The 19,683-nt window shown below is 67.7% G+C and overlaps 3 protein-coding genes across 5 annotated transcripts; 2 read left to right on the top strand and 1 right to left on the bottom strand.

Annotated features, from left to right (window-relative positions):
- Window positions 1-319: 319 nt before the first annotated feature.
- On the top strand, window positions 320-5,465 carry TMEM98 (transmembrane protein 98). Of its 2 annotated transcripts, none has more exons than XM_048314287.1 (7): window positions 320-423; window positions 2,760-2,946; window positions 3,395-3,526; window positions 3,778-3,811; window positions 4,115-4,230; window positions 4,638-4,697; window positions 5,207-5,465. In XM_048314287.1, exons 2-7 carry the CDS (start codon window positions 2,816-2,818, stop codon window positions 5,412-5,414), a joined length of 681 nt encoding a protein of 226 aa, XP_048170244.1. In that variant the 5' UTR covers window positions 320-423; window positions 2,760-2,815; the 3' UTR covers window positions 5,415-5,465. The 2 variants fall into 2 exon arrangements, with proteins under 2 accessions (XP_048170244.1, XP_048170253.1); XM_048314296.1 differs by lacking the exon at window positions 320-423 and adding an exon at window positions 1,570-1,670.
- A 1,816-nt stretch (window positions 5,466-7,281) lies between these two features.
- GRN (granulin precursor) lies at window positions 7,282-13,769 on the top strand. 2 transcript variants are annotated; one of them, XM_048314251.1, is made up of 14 exons: window positions 7,282-7,365; window positions 8,258-8,361; window positions 8,438-8,509; window positions 8,615-8,699; window positions 8,788-8,891; window positions 8,973-9,120; window positions 9,194-9,300; window positions 9,917-10,031; window positions 10,113-10,210; window positions 10,741-10,983; window positions 11,719-11,961; window positions 12,695-12,937; window positions 13,258-13,521; window positions 13,591-13,769. In XM_048314251.1, exons 2-14 carry the CDS (start codon window positions 8,272-8,274, stop codon window positions 13,687-13,689), a joined length of 1,911 nt encoding a protein of 636 aa, XP_048170208.1. In that variant the 5' UTR covers window positions 7,282-7,365; window positions 8,258-8,271; the 3' UTR covers window positions 13,690-13,769. The 2 variants fall into 2 exon arrangements, with proteins under 2 accessions (XP_048170208.1, XP_048170200.1); XM_048314243.1 differs by lacking the exon at window positions 7,282-7,365 and adding an exon at window positions 7,382-7,451.
- Window positions 13,770-13,813: 44 nt separating this feature from the next.
- Window positions 13,814-19,290, bottom strand: FAM171A2 (family with sequence similarity 171 member A2). Its single transcript, XM_048314230.1, is given in 9 exon segments — window positions 13,814-14,096; window positions 14,870-15,493; window positions 15,495-16,148; window positions 16,648-16,774; window positions 17,124-17,240; window positions 17,342-17,518; window positions 17,603-17,761; window positions 17,907-17,999; window positions 18,870-19,290. Coding segments are annotated over 9 exon segments (2,427 nt in total). The 3' UTR covers window positions 13,814-14,041.
- Between the last annotated feature and the right edge of the window lie 393 nt (window positions 19,291-19,683).

The raw sequence follows: 19,683 nt of genomic DNA, 5'->3' as shown, positions 1-19,683 counted from the left end.
GAAGTTTGGGGGCACAAGGGGGCACCGTGGGGGACAAGATGGTGTTTGGAGGGTGCAGCAGGGGCACTTTGAGACACAATGGAGCCACTTTGGGATGCAGTGAGGCCACTTTGAGGCACAAGAAAGTACTTTGTGACAAGAGGGGATTCCTCAGGAGTGCAGTGGGGGTTCTTTGGGACATTTGGGGACACTATTGGATGCATGGGACGCACTTCAGGAACTTTGGGAGGCGTAGGGGACCCTCGGGCCCCCTCGGAGCGCTGCGGGGCGGGAGGAGGGCGGTGCCGGGGGCAGAGCCCGGCCGATCCCCGCTCCCTCTCTGCTCCCTCCCCGCTCCCATCCCGATCCCACCCCGCTCCCGGCCCCGCTCCGCGCCCCCCGCCCGGCTCCATCTTGTTCGCGGCCGCCGCAGAGCCGCTCCAGGTGCGGGGGGCCGGGAGGGATCGGGGGGCCCGGGAGGTTCGCAGGGACCCGCCGAGGGAGCCGGGAGGGGACCTCGGGTCGACCCCCGCTCGGGACCCCCCCGGCCATCCCCCAACCCCCCCCACGGGAGCCCAGGCGTTGTAGGGGACCCCTGGGAACGATGCCCCCCCATAGACCCGTGCCGGGGCCCCCCCAGAGACCTCCAGCCCCACCTCCGGACCCCCGGAACGACCCCCAGGGCCAAGCGGGACCCCCTATCAGCCCCGTGCCCCCCGCAACCAAGGCTGTGCGGGACCGGGAACCGCCAGCAGCGACCCCCGCAGACCCCCCAGACAAACACCCCCGGCTCCCCCCTACAGCAGCGACCCCTCCTCCCCCAGATACTCAGAGTCTCCCGGACCCCCTAAACAGCAAAGCCCCCCCCCCACAGATCCTCACAGGACCCCCCCAGCAGCTCAACCTCCCTCACGGAACTTCCCGGGACCCCCAGCACCCCCCAGCAGCTCACCCCCCCCCCCCCCCCCAGACCCTCACAGGGACACCGCCCCAGCAGCTCCCCCCCAACATCCTCATAGGGCCCTCCCAGCGGCACCCCCCACTCCCAGAACCCCCCCAGCCCCCCAGCAGTGCCCCCCTCTCTCGGTGCCCCCCCCGGACCCCCCTTTCCCCTTGGTGCCAGGTCCCACCTTCCCTGGTGCTGCACAGGCAGGGTCCGACCCCAGCCGGGACAGGGACACCCCCCGGAGCTGGGGGCGGCGCTGGGGACACTTTGGGGGCCCTGGGGACACCACCGGGGCTGTGCCCCCCCCCCAGGGCCAGGCACCAGGGGGTTACAGCCCAAGCAGCTTTGGCAGCCAAAATCCCTCTTAAGGCTTTAATCGCAGTGAGAAAGTGGCGGAGGGGGGCGGGGGAGGGCACGCTGTCCCCCCCCCTCGCTGTCCCCAACCTTGTGGGGTTGCAGGGACAACTGCAGCCGGGCTGGAAATTTAAGCCAAATCCCTAAACCTGGCTTAAAATTCAATGGGATTTAGGGGAGAAAGAAAAAAGGGCGGGGGGAGGGGGGAAGCAGTGAGGAGAGGGGCCGGAGGGTTTGGGGGGCCCCTCCTGCACCCCCCCTTTGTGGGGGGCCCGGGTGTGAGTCAGGGGGCAAAGGTCGGCGCTGGCCGTGTTTGCACACCCGGCACGGAAGTGGCACCGTCCCCGCGTGTCCCCGTGTCCCGCCCGGCGCTGCCTCCCGGCCGCAGCAGGTAGGGAGGGCAGGGATGGAGCCCCCGGCCCGCGGGATGGGCAGAGGGGGGGTCCTCCCGCAGGGTGGGGGCCCCACGGGGATCCTCAGTCCGTCCATGTGGGGCCGTGGGGTCCCCTGGGTCTGGTATGGCCGGTGTCCTGCTGTCCGTGGGGACGGGACACACAGGCCCTGCTGCTGCAGCAGGGGTGTCTTGGGGGGTCCCCATGGCCCAACTGGGATCAGATTTGGGGGGTCCCCACGGAAAGTGGGCTCTGGAGGTCCCCTTGACCCCACAGGAATAGGGGGACTCCTTAGGGACCAGGCATTGGGGGTCACCGTGATCCCATGGGGACAGAACTCTGGGGGTCCCCATGGCCCCATTGGGATCAGGATCAGGGGGTCCCTATGGCCCCATCGGGATTGGGACTGAGGGCTCCCATAAAGATGGGGCTTTGGAGGTCCCCATAACCCCACAGGGATTGGAATAGGGGCACCGTAGGGACCAGGTAGGGGGGGTCCCCATGGTCCCATAGGGACAGGGCTCTGGGGGTCCCCGTAGAAACGGGGCTCTGGGGGTCCACATGGCCTCATAGGAATCAGAACTGGGGGGTCTTCCTAGGGACCAGGCTCTGAGAGTCCCCACGGCCCCTTAGCGACAGGGCTCTGGGGGTCCCTGTGGTCCCACAGGGACAGGGACTCTGGGCTCTCTATAGGGATCAGTCTCTGGGCTCCCCATGGCCCCATAGGGAAAGGCTCGGGGGGTCCCATCAGGGTCAGGCTCTGGGGGTCTCCATGTTCCCACAGGGACAGGGCTGTGGGTGGGGGTCCCCAGAAGGACACACTCTGGGTGTCCCCACACCCCACTGTGGCCCAGGCCTTGCTCTCCTGACCCCAGCCCCTGTCCCCATGTCCCCATAGCCCCCCAAATCCTGCTGCACCCCACACCCAGAGTGACCCCATCGCCCAGGTGACACTGCCTCTAGAAAGCCCCCGGCGACAGGGATCCATCTGGGGATGACACCAGGTCCTGGCCGGGTGTTTTGGGGTGCGGGAGGGAGAGGAGAACATCTGTGGAGTTCCAACCCCCCCGGTCCCCCTGTCACCTCAGCCCCCAGTGCGCTGTGATGGCACCGGACGCCTGAGCCCCTGCGGTGGGGACCAGCCATGGAGACCGTAGTCATCGTGGCCATCGGGGTGCTGGCCACCATCTTCCTGGCGTCCTTCGTGGCGCTGGTGGTGGTGTGCAGGCAGCGCTACTGTCACCCCAAGGACCTGCGCCACCACTATGACACCAAGTGAGTGACCCCGCGGGGCTGGCAGCGTCTCTGTCCCCACCAGGGAGGGACCCCAACCCCCGTGGGCCGGGGACAGTGGTGGGGATATGTCCAGCATCATCAAGGGGACAATGTGGGGGACGTGTCCACAGTCATCAGGGGGACAGAGATGGGGACACACCCGCCATCATCAAAGGGATGAAGTTGGGGATGTGTCCAACATCATCCAGGGAACAAAGATGGGGACATATCCACTGTGACAAGGGGGATGATGCAGGGGACATGTCCAGCATCATCAGAGGGAAGAAGTTTGGGGCACAGCCACATCACCCGGGGGACAAAGATGGGGACACGTCCACCATCACCAGGGGGATGAAGCTGGGGATATGTCCACCATCATCAAGGCCATGGGGGCTGTGGGCAGCCTGAGGAGGTGGCCCTGGTGGGATGTCCCCCATGTCCCTGACAGACCCATCGTGGACCTGATGGGGACCGCGGAGACGCCGTCGGAGCCCTCAGAGCTGGAGCTGGACGATGTGGTCATCACCAACCCCCACATTGAGGCCATCCTGGAGAATGAGGACTGGGTCGAAGATGCCTCGTGAGTGTCCCCCATGTCCCCCCGCTGCTGGGGACCCCTGTGCAGTGCCAGCCCCCCATCATGGGATGCAGGGGATGGATTTGGAGGTCACCAAGCCGTGGGGATGGTCCTCAAGATGGTCTTGGGGTGGGAATATCCCCACTGGTCTGGGGGACACGGGGTGTGGGCTGGCAGGAGAGGGGGGACACGCAGGGGACAAGGACAGAGCAGGGGGGACACAGCTGGATTCACACCGTCCTCCCTCTCCACAGGGGTCTGGTGTCCCACTGCATCGCCATCCTGAAGGTGAGTCAGGGCGTGGCACTGGTGGCAGTGGTGACACTGGTGGTACCGGTGACTCTGGTGGCAATGGCAGCACTGGTGGTACTGGTAGAGCTGGTGGCAATGGTGGCACTGGTGGCAATGGTGGCAGTGGTGCTACCAGTGACGCTAGTGGCAGTAGTGACATTGGTGTCAACAGTGGGTGGCACTTGTGGTAATGGTGGCAGGGGAGACATTGCTGCTACTGGTGGCACTGGTGCTGATGGTAGGTGGCACTTGTGGCACTGGTGGTGATGATGGCACTGAGTGCCCACTGCTGTCCCCCAGATCTGTCACACACTGACAGAGAAGTTGGTGGCCATGACCATGGGCTCGGGCGCACGCGTGAAGTCCCCGGCCAGCCTGGGTGACATCATCGTGGTGGCCAAGCGCATCAGCCCCAGGTGACAGGGGACATCTGGGGGGTCCCAGGGCCCTCGGCTGGGGTCCCGTGGCTCTGGGGTGTCCCCAGGGACTGGGGGGAAAATTCCAGGGCTCTGGAGGGTCCCCAGGGCTTTGGGACAGGGTGGGTCTGGAGGGGTCATGGGGGCTCTGGGGATGTCCCAGGGCACTGGGGGGGTCCTGAGGCACTGGAGGGAACCCTGGGGACTCCGGAGGGAAACCTGGGGACTGTAGGGAGGTCCAGGGACTCTGGGAGGAGTCCTGGGGCTCTGGGAAGTTCCTGGGGCTCAGGGGGGTCCTGGGGCTCTGGGGGGGTCCCAGGGCTCCAAGAGGCCTCTTGAGGCTCAGGGTGGGTGTGCTGGAGGTGTCACCGCAGTGTCCCTTGGGGTTAACACTGTCCCCACCACAGGGTGGACGATGTGGTGAGATCCATGTACCCCCCGCTGGACCCCAAACTGCTGGATGCGAGGTGACAGGGACGGAAGGACAGGGACACTCCTGGGTGGGGGGATACCTGTGGGTGGGGACACCCTCCCCATCCCATACCACACCTCTGGGGACACCTCCAGCAGGACGGGGAGGCCCCTTGGTGTGAGCAGATCATGGAATATCCCAGAATATCCCAGGCTGGGAGGGACCCCCAGGATCATCCCAGCCCCTGGCCCTGCACAGACACCCCAACAACCCCACCCTGGGCATCCCTGGCAGCGCTGTCCCAGCGCTCCTGCAGCTCTGGCAGCCTCGGGGCCGGGACCATTCCCTGGGGAGCCTGGGCAGTGCCCAGCACCCTCTGGGGGATGAAACTTCCCCAGTACCCACCCCAAACCCCCTGTGACACCACCTCAGGCCATTCCCTGGGTGCTGTCCCTGGTCACCACGGACAGGCAAACTGGGGCCACACTGCTGGTGACGAAGCCACCATGGGGCAGGGTGGTGTCAGGGAGGTGACAGGGCGGTGACAGCTCCGTGTCCCCGCAGGGCCGCGGCGTTGCTGCTGTCGGTCAGTCACCTGGTGCTGGTGACCCGCAGCGCCTGCCGCCAGCCGGCCGCCCGCCACTGGGTCGAGCGGTCACTGGCGGCCGCCGAGGAGCACATGGCCGTGCTGCGCCAGGCCGCCATGGCCACCGAGCCCGAGCGGCCCCCGGCCCCCTCCGAGCCCCCCCGCCAGGAGCAGTCGGCCATCTGACCCCAATAAAGTCCCCGTGTGCCCCCCGACCCCACACGGGCCACTCTGGGATGGGCTGGTGATGTGGTGTCTGCATGGAGAGGAGATGGGGAGGGGGCTGGGGGGGAAAAGGGGGGTAATGAAGGGGAGGTTGGGGGTCTGGGAGGGGGGTTGGGGAGCTTGGGAGGGAGTGTGGAGGGGGTTTGAGGGGTTTGGAGGGGATTTGTGGGGTTGGAGGGGGATTTGAAGGAACTGGGGGTCTGTGGAGGGGTTGAGGGACTTGGAAGGGAGTGTGGAGAAAGGTCGGAAGGGGGGTTTAAAGGATTTGGAAAGGTTTGGAAGGTTGGAGGTGGTTTGGGGGGTTTAGAGGGGATTTTGGGGGGTTGGAGGGGGATTTGGAGGAATTTGGGGGGCTTGGAAGGGAGTGTGGAGGGGGTTGGGAAGGCTGGAGGTGGTTTAGGAGGTTGGAGGCAGATTTTGGGGTTTGGAGGCGGATTTTTGGGGTTGAGTGTCTAGGGATGGTTTTGGGGGGCTCGGGAGGAAGTTTGGAGGGGGTTTTAGGGGTTTAGAGAGGATTTCGGGGCATCAGAGGGGGGTTTGGAGGAGTTGGGGGTCTAGGGAGAAGCTGGGGGCCTGGGAAAGGAGTACGGGGGGAGGTTGGAATGGGGACTAAAGGGGATTTGGAAGGGTTGGGAAGGTCAGGGGTGGTTTTGGGGGGGTTTCAGGGGATTTGGGGTGCTTGAGGGGGAAGTTTGGAGTTTAGGGAGGGTTTGGAGGGAGTTGAGGGGGTTTGAAGGGAGGTTGAGGCGGTGTTGGACTGGTTGGAAGAAGGTTTGGAGTGGATTTCCTGGGACTGGGGAGGTTGGGAGGTGATTTGGGGGAGTTGAAGGAGAATGAGGGAGCTGGTGCAAGGCGGGAAGTTGTGAGTTTAGGGAATGTTTGGGGTAGTTGGAGGAGGGGCTTGGGGAGGTGGAGGGGGGTTCAGAGGGGCGTTGGCACTGGAGGGGATTTAGGGGAGCTTGGAGGGGGTGGGAAGGGCTTGGAGAGAGGTTGGAAGTTTTGGGAAGGGTTGGCGAGGTTGAAGTGATCTTTGGGGTATGGGGGGTTCAAAGGGATTTGGAGAGGATTTAGGGGCACTTGTGGGCATTGGGAGGGAGGATGGGGGAGTTGGGGGACAAAGGTTGGAGTTTGGGGGGGTCGGGGAGATTGGGGAGGATTTGGGGGGGCTGTGGGGGCTGAGGGAGGTTGGAGGAGGTTGGGGAGGATTTGGGGGGCTGTGGGGGCTGAGGGAGGTTGGAGGGGGTTGGGGAGGATTTTGGGGGGCTGTGGGGGCTGAGAGAGGTTGGAGGGGGTTGGGGAGGATTTGGGGGGACTGGGGCGGTCTGGGGGTGCTGCCTGCCCTGGGAGTGAGGTCTGGAGGACTCAGCAGCACCGAGAAGTGAAACCCTGTGACCCGGGCAGCAGGGTCTGTGCCTCGGACGGGGGGTCTCTGTCCAGAACAGAGGGGTCTCTGCCCGGAGGAGGGGGTCCAGGGCCGCACAGGGGGCTCAGGGCTGCAGGCAGAGGGGTCACGGCCTCGGGCAGGGGGGTCTGTGTGCGCCCCGGGCAGAGGGGTCAGTGCCCCGGGCAGAGGGTAAGTGCCCCGGGCAGAGGGGTCAGTGCCCCGGGCAGAGGGTCAGTGCCCCGGTTCGTGCCCGGTCAGTCCCGGCCCGAGGGTCCGGCCGAGCCCCCCCCCCCGATTTCACCGCCCGGAGCCCCGGGGGGAGTGGGGGGCTGCGGTCACGTGACCGCCCGTCACGTGACGGGGTGCGGAGGGCACTGTGCCCGCCCCCTCGCCCCTGGCTGGCCAATGGGAGCGCGGCGGGCGGGGCGGGCGGCCAATGGGCGGCGGGGGGCGGGGCTTACGGCTAGGGAGCAGCGGGGCTTGCGGCCGGGGCTGGGCAGGGACCGGGAGAGGGAACTGGGAGCGCTGGTGGGTACTGGGAGGCACCGAGGGCCACGGGGTGACTCGGAGTCCTGGGAGCTACGGGGAGACACGGGCGTAACTGGGACGTGCTGGTAGTCACGGGGGTAACTGGGAGGCACTGGGAGCTGCTGGGAGCACTGGGAGCTGCTAGGAGGAACCGGGAGTCACGAGAGGAACTGGGAGTCACGGGGGCCACTGGGAGGTGCTGGAGCGAGCTGGGAGCCATGGGGATGGCTGGGAGGTGCCGGGAGCATTGGGAGGTCCTGGGAATCATGGGGGAGCACTGGGAGATACTGGGACTCATGTGGGCCACTGGGATTCCCCGGGAGGTCCCGGGAGTCTTGCGGGAACACTGGGCGGTACTGGGAGTCCCTGCTGGGAGGCGTGCTGGGTCTGGGAACACTGGGTCTGGTGCTGGGGGCTGTCGGGGGGTCCTGCCCTGCCCTGGGGGTGTCGCAGCGGTGGGGGGGGGTGCAGTGACACCAGGGTCCCCCCGAGCCGTCCCGGCAGCGAGGGGAGCAGAGCCGCCCCCGTAGCACATAACCCCACCGTGACACCCTGGGCGGGGAAGGCGGTGGCACCACCGGGAGAGGGAAGTGAAAGTGATTGTGGAAGAGGGATGGGAGGGGGAGCAGCGGGGGGGCCCGTCCGCGCCGCGGGGAGATGGTATCGGGGTGCGGTTGGGGTGCCACACACCGCAGTGCCTCCCCAGCACCCTGAGCTGCGCCCCCAGCACCCCGGGGTGAGGGCAGCTGGGTGAAATGGGGGGCTGGGTAAAGTGGGGGGTTGGGGCTTTCCCGACGTGGCTGAAAGAAGAAGTGAGATTTAGGGGGCAGAGCTGACCGCCCACTCAGTGAGAAGGGAAACTGAGGCCGGGGGGTTCGGGGGGGTCCCGCAGGTGCTCCCAGAGCCATGAGGACCCTCCTGCTGCTGTGGGTCGCCCTGGCCGGCGTGGGGGCTCAACTGCCCTGTCCCCATGGGGCACCCTGCCCTGTCACCCCGGTGAGTGTGCCGGGTTTGGGGAGGGGTTGGGGGGGGCCTCAGCAGGGGATGATAACCCCCCCCTGTGCCCCCCCAGGCCCTGCCTGCCCGCAGTGCAGTGGGGTGCCAGGACAGCTCATCCTGCCCTGCCAGCTGCCAGCTGCCAGAGGTGAGCCGCCTCCCCCTCCCCTGTGCCTCAGTTTCCCCCTTCTCCCTGCCATTTTGGGGGCACTCCCTGACCCCCCTGCCCTCCCACCCTCTTCTCTCTCCCCAGAGTGTCCCCTGTGCCGGGGGCCACCACTGCTGTCCCCAAGGGTCCCACTGCGGCGCTGATGGGCAGTCCTGTGTCACAGACCTGGGTATGGGGACACGGCTGGGTGGCTGGGGGACAGGGGTGGGCTTCGAGGGGACAGGATGGACACGGGGATCCCTCACCTGTCTCCGCAGCCCCCCGTGCTGTCCCCTGTCCCGATGGCCAGTCCGAGTGTCCCGATGATGCCACATGCTGTGTGACAAGCAGCGGCGCGTGGGGGTGCTGCCCCATGCCCCAGGTACGGGGTGTGGGGACGCGGGGACACTGAGGGGGGACGTAGCGTGGCCATCGCTGTAACGAGCGCGGCTGGCACCCGCAGGCCTCGTGCTGCGCTGACAAGCTGCACTGCTGTCCCCATGGCACTGTCTGCGACCTGACCCGCGGGCGCTGCGTGTCCCCCGCTGGTGACACCGATGTCCCCCTGAGCACGGCCTTCCCCGCCTGGAAGCGCCAGCCCCCCGCCCCAGGTAAGGGGTGTCCCCTCGGGGTGCCCTCGCTGTCCCCACGGAGGGGACGTGGTGACACCGCGTGTCCCCTCAGTGGCGCTGCGCCAGGTGCTGTGTCCCGATGGCCGCTCGGCGTGTCCCGACGGGGCGACCTGCTGCCAGCTGTCCCCAACGCGCTACGGCTGCTGTCCCCTGCAGAACGTGAGTGCTGGCACAGCCGTGGGCACCCGGGGATGGGCACAGCTGTGCCAAACCTCCTGTGCCCAGCACCCCAAATCAGCCACCCTCACTGAGCACCTCAAACCAAGCACCCCATACCAGACACCCAAATTCTGGGCACCCTCCACCAAGCACCCCTGGCCAGGCAGCCTGTGCCAGGTACCCCAAACCAGCCACCCCTCACCGGGCACTAAACCAGGCACCCCACACCCCCAACACACACCACTCACCCCACATACCATGCAGGCGCCCCATCCTGGGCATCTTGTCCCGATCATCCCACACCAGACACCTCTTGCTGGGCATCCTGTGGTGGACACTGGGCCCTGGACACCCCACCCTGTGCCATGTCCCCCATACCAGGCACCCTGCACTGCACCCTAGGCACCCTGTGCCATGCTCCCCCCATGCCATGTCCCCCATGCTGTGCACACCCTGTCCCCAGGGTCCCTCTCACTCTATATCTCTGCCCCCAGGCCATGTCCTGCAGTGATGGGCAGCACTGCTGTCCGCAGGGCACCTCCATGCCATGCCCCCCATGCTGTGCACTCCCTGTCCCAATCCCCAGGGTCCCTTGTCACCCTGTGTCTCCCCCCAGGCTGTGTGCTGCAGTGACGGGCAGCACTGCTGTCCCCAGGGCACCACCTGTGACCTGATCCACTCCACCTGCACCTCCCTGGGGGGCTCTGCACCCCTGGCAGCACTGCCCACAGGTGAGACCCCCCCCAGGGGGCAACCAGCCCCTGTCCTGTCCCGGGGAGGGGATACCAGCCCTGAGTGTCCCCTGTCCCCAGCGCATGACGTCAAGTGTGACGAGGAGACGAGCTGCCCCAATGGGAACACGTGCTGCCGGCTCAGCTCAGGGGCCTGGGGGTGCTGCCCCCTCGAGCAGGTAGAGGGGGGTCCCCTGTGCCCCCCAGGACAAGCAGATGTCCCCTGTCCCCTGTGGGTGGGATGAGGGCAGCTGTGTCCCGTTCCCCTGAGAAGGACACAAGGGTGGGGGTTCCTTGTACTCGCCCAGGACAGGATTTGATGTCCCCTGTCCGTCTTGGGAGGGACAAGGAGGGGGGGGTCCCCTGTGCCCCTCTGGGACTGGAAGATGTCCCCTGTCCCCCAGGAGGGCTCCCACTCCTTGGTGTCCCACAGGGATGGGGGTGACAGCGAGACCCTTTGACATCCCCCAGTCAGACCCCCTGTCCTAACTGGGACCACTTTAGGGCTCCAGTGGCAGGAGATGGTGAAGGGACCTTCCCAAGTCCCACTGAGGGGGGAGGTCAAGAGTGATGAGGGGGTCCCCATATCCCCCGTTCTCCCTGCTGGGGCGGGGAATGGGCAGGAGGGGACACATTTGTCCCCCATCCTGTGGAGCTGGTGGTCCCTGGGGGGGTCCCCTGTGCTCAGCCCCCCCTCTTTGCCCCCCAGGCCGTCTGCTGCCCCGACCACGTGCACTGCTGCCCCCAGGGCTACACCTGCGACCCCGAGGGGGGCAGCTGCCTGCGGGGGGGGGGCACCCGCCTGCCCTGGGTGCGCAAGACCCCAGCGCTGGCCCGGGGGGGACAGGTGACATCAGGGAATGTCCAGTGTGACGAAGAGACGAGCTGTCCTGATGGGAGCACGTGCTGCCGGCTGAGCCTCGGCACCTGGGGGTGCTGCCCCTTCGAGCAGGTGGGGGGGGCTCTGCCCATGGCCGTGTGGGGTGGGGGCATCCCAGGAGGTGCACCCAGGGGAGCTGGGGGTCCTGGACTGAGCAGAGATTCTAGGGGGTCTTGAGGTGTCCTTGGAGGGGGGACGTGGCTCAAGGGACCCGAGTGGAGCACCCGACTGGGGGACACGGGGGCGTTGAGCAGGGCACAGCGATGACCTGTCCCCCACCACAGCCCCAGGGCCTGGGGGTCTCCTGTGCCCTGAGGGGACAAAGGCCAACGTTCCCTGTTCCCCAGGAGGGACAAGGCCAGATGTCCCCGTTTGCTGCTTGAAGGATGAGGCCAGATGTCCCCTGTCCCCTGGGCAGGGTGAGGACAGGTGTCCCTTGTCCTCCAGGAGGGACAGGGCAGGCTCCAAACCACTGATGGGACGCAGGGCCCCTTGGGTGCCCCCCCACCCCAGTCAGACCCCCTCTGCTAACTGGGACCGGTTTGGGGCTCCAGTGGCAGGAGGTGGCAGAGGCACACAAGGCCACCGGGGTGCTCAGGGACCTTCGTGTGTCCCACAGAGGGGCACAAGTGTCACAAGGGGGTCTCCATACCTGCCACCCTCAAAGTGGGGATGGAGCCGGGCTGGGTCTGGGGGGACACGGGACAGGGGAGGGCAGGAACAGGCAGGAGGGGATGTGTCCCCTGGAGGTCCCCAGCCGTGGTTCTGGGGGTCCCCTGTGCTCAGCCCCCCCTCTTTGCCCCCCAGGCCGTCTGCTGCCCCGACCACGTGCACTGCTGCCCCCAGGGCTACACCTGCGACCCCGAGGGGGGCAGCTGCCTGCGGGGGGGGGGCACCCGCCTGCCCTGGGTGCGCAAGACCCCAGCGCTGGCCCGGGGGGGACAGGTGACATCAGGGAATGTCCAGTGTGACGAAGAGACGAGCTGTCCTGATGGGAGCACGTGCTGCCGGCTGAGCCTCGGCACCTGGGGGTGCTGCCCCTTCGAGCAGGTGGGGGGGGCTCTGCCCATGGCCGTGTGGGGTGGGGGGCCCAGGAGGTGCACCCAGGGGAGCTGGGGGTCCTGGACTGAGCAGAGATTCTAGGGGGTCTTGAGGTGTCCTTGGAGGGGGGACGTGGCTCAAAGGACCCGAGTGGAGCACCCGACTGGGGGACACGGGGGCGTTGAGCAGGGCACAGCGATGACCTGTCCCCCACCACAGCCCCAGGGCCTGGGGGTCTCCTGTGCCCTGAGGGGACAAAGGCCAACGTTCCCTGTTCCCCAGGAGGGACAAGGCCAGATGTCCCCGTTTGCTGCTTGAAGGATGAGGCCAGATGTCCCCTGTCCCCTGGGCAGGGTGAGGACAGGTGTCCCTTGTCCTCCAGGAGGGACAGGGCAGGCTCCAAACCACTGATGGGACGCAGGGCCCCTTGGGTGCCCCCCCACCCCAGTCAGACCCCCTCTGCTAACTGGGACCGGTTTGGGGCTCCAGTGGCAGGAGGTGGTAGAGGCACACAAGGCCACCGGGGTGCTCAGGGACCTTCGTGTGTCCCACAGAGGGGCACAAGTGTCACAAGGGGGTCTCCATACCTGCCACCCTCAAAGTGGGGATGGAGCCGGGCTGGGTCTGGGGGGACACGGGACAGGGGAGGGCAGGAACAGGCAGGAGGGGATGTGTCCCCTGGAGGTCCCCAGCCGTGGTTCTGGGGGTCCCCTGTGCTCAGCCCCCCCTCTTTGCCCCCCAGGCCGTCTGCTGCCCCGACCACGTGCACTGCTGCCCCCAGGGCTACACCTGCGACCCCGAGGGGGGCAGCTGCCTGCGGGGGGGGGGCACCCGCCTGCCCTGGGTGCGCAAGACCCCAGCGCTGGCCCGGGGGGGACAGGTGACATCGGGGAATGTCCAGTGTGACGAAGAGACGAGCTGTCCTGATGGGAGCACGTGCTGCCGGCTGAGCCTCGGCACCTGGGGGTGCTGCCCCTTCGAGCAGGTGGGGGGGGGTCCCTGGGGTTTGGGGTCCTGGGGGTGGGGGCATCCCAGGGGCAGGGGGCTGTCCCGGGAAATGAGGATTTGGGAATGGAATGGGGGGGTTGGGACAGAGCATGACTCTGGGGGTGGCCCTTTGGGGACAAGCAGGGTGGGGACATGGGACACTCCCATATTTGTCACTTCCATGGAGGCTTTGTGGGCACCCTGGGGACAGGGCTTGGCACCGTCCCTGGGGCTCTGCTGGGGACACCCAGGTACCTGGGTCCCTGGTACCTGGACGCCTGTGTCCCCTACTGACCCCATCCTGTGTGTGTCCCCCAGGCCGTTTGCTGCGGGGACCACCAGCACTGCTGTCCCCAGGGCTACACCTGCAACGTGGCCACCGAGAGCTGCGAGAAGCTGCTGGCACCCACCCCGCTACTGCCAACCCCCGCAGCCCCCCGGTGGGCACCCCCTGTCCCACTGCGAGCCACTGGCTCCCACGCACGTGGCCTCGTGCCTTGCGGTGCCACTGGCTCCTGCCGCGGGGGCCAGCGGTGCTGCCGGGCCCGGGGGGGCTCCTGGGGGTGCTGCCCCTTTGCCCAGGTGAGTGGGGGGACATCAGGGTGGGGGTGCGGGTGGCATCACCCCCTCTCACCCCATCTCTCTCCGCAGGGCTCGTGCTGCTCCGACGGCCGCCACTGCTGCCCTGCGGGGTCCCGCTGCACCGGGGGGGGCTGGGGGTGCAGCCCCCAGCGCTGGGACCTGCTCTGATGTCACTGGGGACACCACCAGCACCACCCCCACCCACCGAGTGCCACTGCCCCAATAAACGGTTTCTAGGAGAAATTCCATCCATGGCTCCTGGCGAGGGGAACACTGAGGCAAGAGGCGGAGGTTTGGGGGGGATTTTGTGTGTTTAATATATTAATGCCTCTAAGGAGCAGGCAGGACATGCAGGCAGCAACTCCCTGCCCAGCCTGGCACCCGGGGGGGTCCCCATGGCCCCCCCTCTGCCAGCCTGGCCCCAATGACCCCTCTTCCTCCTCACCACGTAGAAAACGTTTAGAAACACAATTAAAATCCAAAGGGGGATGAGGGTGGGGGGACAGGGGCCCCCCAGGTCCTACGGCAGCTTGGAGGCACCGCTGGCTCGGGGGGCAGTGCCAGCCCCCCCTGTCCTGCAGGGACACAAGCGGGGACATGGCTCAGGGTTGGGGGAACATGGAGCATGCAGTTCCCACCCCCAAAAGACAGGGAGGTGGATGGGGGGTGTTGGGGGGGACACAGAGGGGACAGGGACAGCAGGATCCCTCGTGGCAGAGTCTGGTGGCACAGGTGGGGGGTCCCAAGCAGATGGGGACACGGGTGGCCTGGGGGTGGTCCTTCTGGCCCCTCCCCTGGCAGGACACTGGGTGGGGCTGGGCATGGGACGGGGGCAGGGAGGAATGAGAGGGGTGGGAGGGCTGGTGACAAAAAGGGACAGCGGAGGTGGGATGAGATGGTGGCTGAATGGGATTGTGATGGGGCGGGACTGTGATGGGACACGATGGTGGCAGGAGAGGATGGTGGTGGGCTGGGACGGGGGTGGGAGAGGACAGTGACAAGGCACGATGGTGGCAGGATGTTGGTGTGGGGAGGGTGGTGGGATGGCGTGGCAGTAGGATGGGACAGTGACAGACAGGACAGGGTGGTGGGAGGGTGGGATGGGGATGACAGCAGTGGGATAAGATGATGGCTGTGTGGGATTGCGGTGGGATGGGACTGATGGGACAGGATGACAGTGGGAGGGGATGGTGGTGGGATGGCAGTGGGCTGGCACAGCGGTGGGACAGTGACGACACAGGACGGTGGTGGGCTGAGACAGGTGACAGCAGCGGTGTCCCTGCCACCCCAGCACCCCCCAGGGCTTGCCCCCACCCCGGGACCCGGGGCCCGCCCTTCGCACGCTCACTTGACATTGAAGACCATCAGTGGCCGCTCCTCCCGCTTCTGCCAGGGGCTCTTGCGGTCGCCCCCCTCGTCCCCGCCGTCGCCCGCCTCGGCCAGCCCCTCCTCCTCGGGGCTGGTCAGGGAGTCTCGGGGGGCTTCGCTGGCGCTGCTGCGCCCGCTGCCCCCTCCCCGCCGCCCCCCGCTGCCCGCCTCCAGCAAGGGGGCCAGCGAGCTGTCCTCGGGGGAGGCTGCGGGCAGGGCAGGCCGGGGCCCCCCGTCCTCTCCCCCGCCTCCGGCGGCCCGGGGGAGGCGGGGAGGGGGCGCGGGGCCGGGGCCGGGGCCCCTCTCGCTGCCCTGCAGGTCGATGTAGGAATGCCGAACCTGGGAGGAGCGCCCGTCCAGGGACACGAACCAGGCTCTCGGGGGTGGCGGCCCCCCCAGTTCCAGGAGCTGCTGCCCTGCCAGCGCCTGCAGCTCCCCGTTGAGCTGGGCCACCGCCGACCCGTCCAGCAGCACCGGGATGGCCACCGAGCCACTCACCGGCTGGGGGGCCCGAGCCCCGCCCCAGTTTTCCCCCTCCTCGAAGGGCTGCCCGGAGGAGGGGGGCGGGCGGGGGCGCGGCCGTCGCCGCCGTCGAGCCGGGTCCCCCATCGGCTTCGGGGGGACCCTCGGGCTCGCCGGGGGCCAGGCGCATGTAGCGGGCGGGGATGAGGAGGGTGGGCATCACCCCCCGGTAAACATCCTCGGGCCCCCCGCCGCGGTCCAGGGGCCCGCAGAGGAGCAGGGGGCCGGGGGGGGCCAGCGAGGGCGGGCGCGGGGGCGGCTCAGGCAGCGGGTGCTCGGTGGGCTGCGCCCCGTAACGGGAGAACGAGGGCGAGGGGGGCCGCGGGGGGAAGGCGGGGGTGCCCCGGGGGTGCTCGTCGGGCGGCTGCAGCCCGTCCACCGAGCGGGCGGCCCGGAGGCCGAAGGCTTCGCCGGGGCGCCCATAGTCCTCGTGGGCGGGGGGCTGGCGGCGGCGGGGGCCCAGCGTGGCGGCCGGGGGCCGGGGGCCGGCGCGGAGCGGGGCGGGGGCCGGCGGCTGGAAGAAGTCCGGCCGGGCGGGGGTCAGCTCGCGGGTCGAGGGGGGCAGGCTGGGGGTGGGCAGGTCCGTGTCCCCCCCCGAGGAGGCGGTCTCCAGATGGCTGCCCCCGCACAGGAGGTCCAGCTGGGACACCGAGGTGGCCTGGTCCCGGCGCGCCGCGTCCAGCGGCCCCGGCAGCGGCAGCTTGCGGTGCTGCGCCCGCGGCTTCAGGCACCGCCGCCTGCGGGGACACGGGGGCGATGGGGGCGGGGGTCCCCCTGCTTCTCCCCCTCCCTCGCCTGCTGGAGGGAGCTACAGGAGGGGGCTACAGGGCACCCAGGGGTGCTGGGGAGTGGTGTGTGCCCCCCCAAATCCAGCTAAAGAGCACCCAGGGGTGCCACAGGCTGGTGCCTCCTCCCCATAGCCAACTAACTATAGGGCATTTGGGGGTTCCAAGGGGTAGTGACCCCCTATAAGTGGCTACAGAGCACTCAAGGGTGCCAGGAGGGTGGTGCCCCTTCCCCATAGTCAGGTCTAGGGCACCTGGGGGTGCCATGGGGTGGTGCCCCCCTTCCCAAAGCCAGATATAGGGCACCCAGGGGTACCAGGAGGATGGTGCCCCCTCCCCATACCCAGTTATAGGGTGCCAGGGAATGCTCCCCCCAGCTATGAGGCACGCAGGGGTTACAGGTGGGTGCTGCCCCCCATTCCCACATGGTCAGGATGCAGCGGGTGCTGACCTGCAGTAGTAGATGAGGAGGCAGAGGAGGATGAGCACGAGCAGGGCGAGGGCACCCAGGATGGTGAGGAGGAAGATGGTGTGGTAGGTGGTGATGTCTGTCACACCCGCTGCCATCGCCACCAGCCCTGGGGACAACAGGCTCAGAGGGGGAACCCCCCCCCCCCCCCACCCCCAAATAGTACCCTGGGGGCTGCCCCCTGCCCCCGGACAGCCCTGGGACAGAGAGGCAAAGGGAACCCCCACCAGAGCACCCCAGGGGGCTGTGATGTCCCCCCAGCCTCAGCCCTGGGGACAATGGGATCAGGGGGGAACCCCCACCCCACCAGGAGCACCCCAGAGTGGTCCCACCCCCTTCAGGCAGCCCTGGGACAGGGGGTTCAGAGAGGGAAGCACCCCAGGGTGCTGCCACCCCCTCCCCAGCCAGCCTGTCCCCAGGGACCCAGGCTGGGGGGACACCCACAGGTGTCACCTTACCTGTGCTGGGGGAGGGCAGAGCTGCTGCCCAGTATCCCAACTGGGAGGAGACAAACGTCCAGTACAGCTGCCGGCCTTCCCTTCGGATCAGCCCTGTCCCATTACGGACCCACAGCCCTGCAGGGACACACCGGCCTGAGACCCCTCCAACTCATCACACCCCCCGCCACCCACAGCAGGAGCTGTGTCCTCTTCTGCCACCCCCAGCCAGCACTCACCGCTCTTGGGGTCAAACCTCCAGGCTGGCACACTGGTGGCCACCACGGCCGCGGCGTCGGGGGCCAAAGGGATGGACAGGTGGACGGGGCCGGCCAGCGGCACCTCAGTCCCGTTCCCGGTGAACAGGTGGACGCTGACAGCCGCCACCGGTGCCAGCTCCAGCCAGGTGCCATTGGCTGCGGGGACAAGGACGGGGACATCCCTAAGGGGGGCCACATGGGGTGTGTCCCCCCCCCCCAAGTCCTCGGTGTCCCCCATACCGCTGCCGTCCTGCTCGGCCCCGAGGAAGGCGGGGAAGGCGCGGGCCAGGCTGGGGCCGGAGGCAGCGGTGAGGGACGCGGCGAGCTGGCTGTAGGTGGAACTGCGGGGCAGGCGGGCTGCCCGCCGTGGGAACTGCGCCCACGGCTGCCCACGGCCACCTGCGGGGACACGGCAGGTGGCATCACCCGGGGAGACTGATGGTGTCACCCACTGCCATCCCCACGGCTCAGCCGCGGGGCACAGGGTGGGTGGCAGCACTCGGGGGGGCTGGTGGTGTCACCCACCGCCATCCCTGTGGCTCACCTGGGGATCCCAGGAGGATCTGGACCAGGTCCTCGTACAGGATGAGGGTGGCCGGGCGCTCCGGGAGCAGGTAGAGGCTGATGGAGGCGTAGACTGCAAGGGGAGCAGGGGGTGATGGGGGACCCCAAAAATAGACACACCTGGACCCCAAAAATACACACACACACTCCTCCCAGGCTTGGGGGAGGACTGAGGACTGATGGGGGAGATGGGCTCTGCAGAGAGGGTGGGGAAGGGGGAGACAGCAAGGGGTGAGATGCATGTGGGGATGGGGACAGGAGGGATGGCTGGGGGCAGGGTGGGGCACCCCCTCCACAACCCCATCCATGCCCCCTCCATCCCCATCCCTGTACCACTTCATCCTCGTACCCCCCATCCCCACACCCCCATCCCCATCCTGTACCCCACAATCCCTGTACCCACATCCCCACCCCCCCAGATGAGTGCTCCCACGTGTCCCAACCCCTCCCCAGGTGACCCCATTGATGCCACCCCCACTCCCCCTTGCCCTGGGGAGAAGGGCTGGAGCCCATCCCAGGGGACACCCCCAACATCCCCTGCCCTGGGATGGGGGGACTTTGAGGCCACCAGGACATGCTTTTCCCCTCCCAAAGGGGCCAGACCCCTCCCAAACACCCTTCTGTAAGGGACCCCTACATCAAAACCTCTTAGAGGTCCCCTGTAAGGAAGGGACTGAGGTCCCAGGAAGGGACTAAGGACCCCACACCAGGCTCAGAGCCCCCCAGTCCAGTACAGAGCCACCCTCAAAGAATTTAGGACTCCAATCAGACCCAGAACCCTCAGAAGGGATTGGGGATCCCCCATAAGGGCTCAGATCCCCACAGGAAGGATTGTGTCCCCCAGTCAGACTCAGAGACCCCAGCAAGGGATTGGGGACCCCCAAGCAGAGCCCCCCAGGAAGGCACTGGGGTCCTCCCCAGGCTGGGGGTCCCGGTGACTCACGTGGCAGTTTGGTGACACGCCAGGGCACGGAGGCGGTGACGTATCCGCGGCGTGCGGCGGTGACGAGCAGCCAGGAGCCCAGGCGGTAGGGCACGGGCAGGACCCCGGTGCCCGTGTGGTCGGTGGTCCCGGCTGCCAGCGCGCTGCGGGCGCCGAACACGTCGAGGGCCGCCTGCGCCAGCGGGGCCAGCGTCCCGCTCTCGAACACCTGCACCCGCAGCAGCACCTCTGGGGGACACGGGGAGGACACCGGCGTGGGCACGGGCACCGCACCCCCACAGCACCAGCGGCACAGGGGACAGGGTGGGGGGACACTGTGGGGGTGGGGGGACACATCCCGGGAGTCACAGCCACTAACCCAGGGGGTGCGGCCACCATCCCAGGGGGCATGGCCACCATCCCAGTGGTTCATGGCCACCATCCCAGGAGGTCATGGGCACCATCCTGATGGATGATGGGCACCACCCCAACAGGTGGTGGGACCTGTCCTGCTGGGTCATGGCCACCATCCCCATCACAGGGGTCCATGGCCAACAGCACAGGGGGTCCAGCCACCATTGCAGCAGGTGGTGGGACACACCCTGCCAGGTCATGGCCACCATCCCAGGGGGGTCATGGTCACCATCACAGCCACCATCCTGGTGGGTGATGGCCACCATCCTAGATGGGGTGGGACTCATCCCAGTGCCCACCATCCCCAGCAGGTCACAGCCACCACCCAGGTGGGTCACAGCCACCACCCTGGCAGGTCACAGGTGATCCCCCCAGACAGCAGGCACTGTCCTGAGGGGGTGTGAGCATCACTGCTGTGCCC

This window comes from Corvus hawaiiensis, chromosome 1, assembly GCF_020740725.1.
Source record: "Corvus hawaiiensis isolate bCorHaw1 chromosome 1, bCorHaw1.pri.cur, whole genome shotgun sequence".
In the NCBI taxonomy this organism is placed as follows: Eukaryota; Metazoa; Chordata; class Aves; order Passeriformes; family Corvidae; genus Corvus; species Corvus hawaiiensis.
Note: the sequence above shows the minus strand (reverse complement) of the source record. Positions and strands in the feature narration are given on the sequence as shown.